This window comes from Aulonocara sp. 'chitande type north' Nkhata Bay, linkage group LG20 (assembly GCF_057382095.1).
Source record: "Aulonocara sp. 'chitande type north' Nkhata Bay isolate Kocher_YH1m ecotype deep benthic linkage group LG20, A_spYH_male_GT1.1, whole genome shotgun sequence".
Lineage (NCBI taxonomy): Eukaryota > Metazoa > Chordata > Actinopteri > Cichliformes > Cichlidae > Aulonocara > Aulonocara sp. 'chitande type north' Nkhata Bay.
This window is the reverse complement of record NC_141363.1, coordinates 35,182,749-35,186,651: the sequence shown is the minus strand read 5'-3', so window position 1 is coordinate 35,186,651 and position 3,903 is coordinate 35,182,749. Positions and strand designations below refer to the sequence as shown.

The 3,903-nt window shown below is 40.6% G+C and overlaps 1 protein-coding gene across 1 annotated transcript; it reads right to left on the bottom strand.

The window, feature by feature from the left end:
• Positions 1-431: 431 nt before the first annotated feature.
• On the bottom strand, positions 432-3,679 carry slc60a1b (solute carrier family 60 member 1b). Its single transcript, XM_086277514.1, has 10 exons — positions 3,340-3,679; positions 3,043-3,241; positions 2,574-2,816; positions 2,289-2,451; positions 2,013-2,134; positions 1,699-1,872; positions 1,446-1,593; positions 1,280-1,350; positions 1,016-1,136; positions 432-889 (listed from the first exon to the last, which is right to left on the bottom strand). Exons 1-10 carry the CDS (start codon positions 3,567-3,569, stop codon positions 780-782), a joined length of 1,581 nt encoding a protein of 526 aa, XP_086133640.1. The 5' UTR covers positions 3,570-3,679; the 3' UTR covers positions 432-779.
• Between the last annotated feature and the right edge of the window lie 224 nt (positions 3,680-3,903).

Here is a 3,903-nt window from a genome sequence, read left to right as displayed (position 1 = left end):
ATTCCCATTTTGCAATAGGAAGGGCCATTTTGCAATAGGGTCATTTTGCAATAGGAAGGAAGAACAAATGTTTTTGATTAGCTGTATTTCATTTCACATTTTCCAGATAAAGTTTTTAATCATGATAATGATGCTGTCTATATCGCTCCCTGCTGGTCACCTGAAGGTTGACTTGCTGACAAAGAGCAAGTTTGGAGATGCCATAGTATGAACTACTTTTATGGATGACTACAAACCCCATAACTCAATTTTAATAGCTATGGAAAGTACGCAACAATTAATCTCCTCAAAAACAGCCCAAATGTGGAAGAAAATATATTACGGAATCCATTTAGGAACTTGTGTTGATCTGTGCAGGGTGTACTTTGCTCTGTTAAAGTGTAAGCTGGGTTTGGTTTTCCTCGCTCTCTCACCCTACAAATCCAGAGGCATAAGCAGAACTATCCGAACAATAACTATTTATTTGTGAAGTTTTCCAGCCTGTTGACCCCAGTCGAGTCCCCTTCACTAATAACCAGAATGAACACAGCTAATGGAGCCAGTGGTGGAAGCTCTTCTGATGTTGATCATGTATTGTAAATGCAATATAAAACAGAATAAAACACAATTTGATGAATGCAGGTTGTAATTTATAAAAACAATCTAAGAGACCAGACTGTCATCTAAAACAGTACTGCTTTGCAAAAACACACAAAAAAAGATACACTTGCACACACACTGTTTGATGACCTTTTTGTACTGCAATACTCAGTCTCTACCAGTCGGCGGTTAAATACACATCAGTTCGGGCTCTCTTGAATATTCTCTTCGTTGTCTATCTGTTCTGTTTTGACTTCCCCGTTCTGCTCTGTTGCTGGCTCCTCCACCATGGCTGACTTTTTTGAGGTTCCTGTTTGGATGGCAGGGGGGTTGGAGAGGGGGTTGATGAGCAAAGAAAAACAAACAAACAAACTTTCAGCACACCCACAATTATTTATTTCAAAGGAGTGTCTGAGGATTCTGGCTGATGCTGTACCTGTGAGGTAATTTCTGTGCATTCGATGGAACAGCAGGAGACCAATAAAGAGGATAAAACCAATGCAGGCAATTATCATTCCACACAGCAGGAAGCTGTAGCTGCCTTCAGTCTGAATAATCTGCAGATGAGACAGCAAAATTTAACTCCTGAACATGAATCTTAAATCTCGACTGGGCTTGTTTTTTTTCTTCGCAATTAAAAGCCCATTTTTCAACTTCTGCACATTCTCTCTTTAATAATGAAGATAGTCATCACACTTACTGAGCCAACAAGAACTTGCATTACCATCTCTCCCATCCCTGCACTTGTCACAAGGACAGAGGTTGCGCAACCTGTAAAAAAAATGCATGCATAGTTTATTACTTCACCTCTTGCACTCATTCTACTGCTGAGTTATTCTTAATGCGCAGATAACACTTCATCTTACCTTGGTAGTCAAGGATGTCTTCAGTGTAGGCAAGCATACAAGGGAATATGCTGCTCAGAAAGAGGCCACATAAACACGTCCCGACAAACAGAAAGATGCTGCTGGTGTAGAAAATGAGCAGCAACAACACAGTAACAATAGCTCCTGCCTGTAAAAGACAAATAAAAAAACAAAGAAGAGGATATATGCTCCATTTAGCATTTATATATCACCAAGTGATATATATCACCTCTAAATGTTTTATTGGCCTTACCAGGTTGAATATGAGTAGTTTCACAGGCTGGAAACGATATGAGAGTGGTATGGACAGCAAACGTCCAGCAGTGATAGCTGCCCAAAAGATACTGGCCAGGTAACCAGCCGTCTTATGAGGCAAGGACATCGGTGGTGCCACAGCGTAGGTGTACACAAAGCCGGCATATGCACCCTGCAATGAAAATCGACGTTCTTTCATGTGCTCTACTTTCTGGGATTTATGTGGAGCAATTTTTGTAAGCACACATAAAACTATGTGTAAAATATTAGGTGAAATGAACACCATGTCATTTATCTGCACTCCTCACTCACCACAATACCATCAGTCATAAAAAGCACCATCCCACCAAGAATATGAATCATAAAGAAGGATAAAGGCAGCCCGCGCAGGTTATCATTCTGACAGCAGCTAAAGATACTCCCATGACCTGTAACTGGGCAAAAAGTCACAAAATGACAGATTGGTGTACACGAAGTGCAATTCATTCCTTTGTTTTTTATCCAAACTGGTTGGAAAATCATAAAAATTGTGTATTTTTCCATTTTAAAATAGTCCCGGTGCAAAAATCTCTCCGTCTATATCCTTACCCCCAGCTTCATGTTCATTCTGTTCCACAGCTGGGCCCTCGGCCCCCTGCTGGCTCTCCATTGCTAGTTCATCCTTGTCCAAAAGACGTGGCGTGCCATTGGGGCAACATGGGATCAGCTGCTCTCGATACATCAGATATAGGACTGCAATGGGCACAGGCAGCTGAAAGTAAACAAATATTCAACTTTTTTTTTCTTATTTCAAGAAACAATAATCATACAATAACAAACAAACAAACAAAACCCTGCTCCTCTCATTCAATGTACATCTGTTCAGCTTCTTACATTAATAAGTGCCATGATCCAGAAAGCATAGTGCACACTGGACTCCTCTTTCTCTACCCCATGGGACAGGTTGCTCAGAGGTATGCTGTGCTCTACGATTGGACTGTTTCTCAGCATGCTTCTGAAATGATGTATGACCTCAGTCTCATTCCCTGTGTGATTCCCACAGCCTGTCTCTGAGAGGAAAGGATCTGCAATCAGTGGGCTCACTAGGGCACCGAACCCAATGAAAAAATGAAGAGCCTGCAAAAAAGTAGAAAGGCCAAGGACATTACTTACTGCAGTTTTTGAAGAACACAGTATATTACTAGCACCTAACTTCACAGTGCACTCCTATTGAGAATCTTTTGCAAATATTCTCATCGTTTTGTCTCTATATAATATCTCGATAATACTTGACAGACAAAGCAAACACATCTGAATCGGCTCATTGAATTTCAGTATTTTGATCATGTCGGTACTTTTTCACCTGTAGGAAAACGGCAGAGTCCTTCTGATATATGGTCACCAGTTGGATGTTAGCAATAGTGTCAATCAGACCCATTGCCAAACCAGAGACAGCCATGGCAATGGCCAAAACAAGGACATTATTGCACAGAGGGATGATGGCAAATATTACAGAGATGACAAGAGCAGAAAAAAATAAGGCCGCAAGAGCGGTCAACAACCTTTAAAAAAGAAAAGAGAGAACGAGAGGTCATTTATGCAGGCCTTCAAGACTTTAATATGACAGCACAGACTCTAGTTGCGAGATTGTGATACTTACGTTCTCTTGAAAATACCACCAACAGAGCTGCCAATCAATAAGCAGAACTGTTGGGCAAAAAACACCCAGGTGATCTGACTAAGTGTTGAGTTTGTTTGACATTGCAAGTCTAAAATCGTAGGTCCAAGAAAAGCAATGCAGAGTCCAAAGCTGAAGAAAACACTCCAGTAAGTGAGTGTGTGATGGGCATTCCTTTTGAACAGAGTTACAATCCGCTCATCCAGAAACATCTTGGGCTCAATAAAAATTGATGTAGCTCAGTGACACTTTCAAGAAGATATTTTTTTTCCTTTTAGAACCAACTTTTGCATACGCGTTATGGGAAAGCAGCTTCACAGAGTTTTCGTGGATACTTGCTGCAACATAATGAGTTTCTTGATCCCTTTTAAAGCTTTAAGCCCTAACCACTTTGTATTGCTTAACAGGAAAGGATGTCCTCTCGAGTTAATGGATGAAGTGGAGATTCTTCCGAAAAAAATATCCCCACTTGAATTGTGTCAATGATTAGCATTGAAAACCGGTTTGTGAGGTAAAATACTACAAGCTAGTAGTATCGAATCATAC

Excerpts from the sequence above, each read along its gene's own strand:
- slc60a1b (XM_086277514.1), bottom strand. The coding sequence starts at position 3,569 with ATGTTTCTGGATGAGCGGATTGTAACTCTGTTCAAAAGGAATGCCCAT. Across the intron at positions 1,137-1,279 it reads TGCAAGTTCTTGTTGGCTCA|ATTATTCAGACTGAAGGCAG; the intron begins GTAAGTGTGATG and ends TCTCATCTGCAG. Across the intron at positions 890-1,015 it reads GCACAGAAATTACCTCACAG|GAACCTCAAAAAAGTCAGCC; the intron begins GTACAGCATCAG and ends CCATCCAAACAG.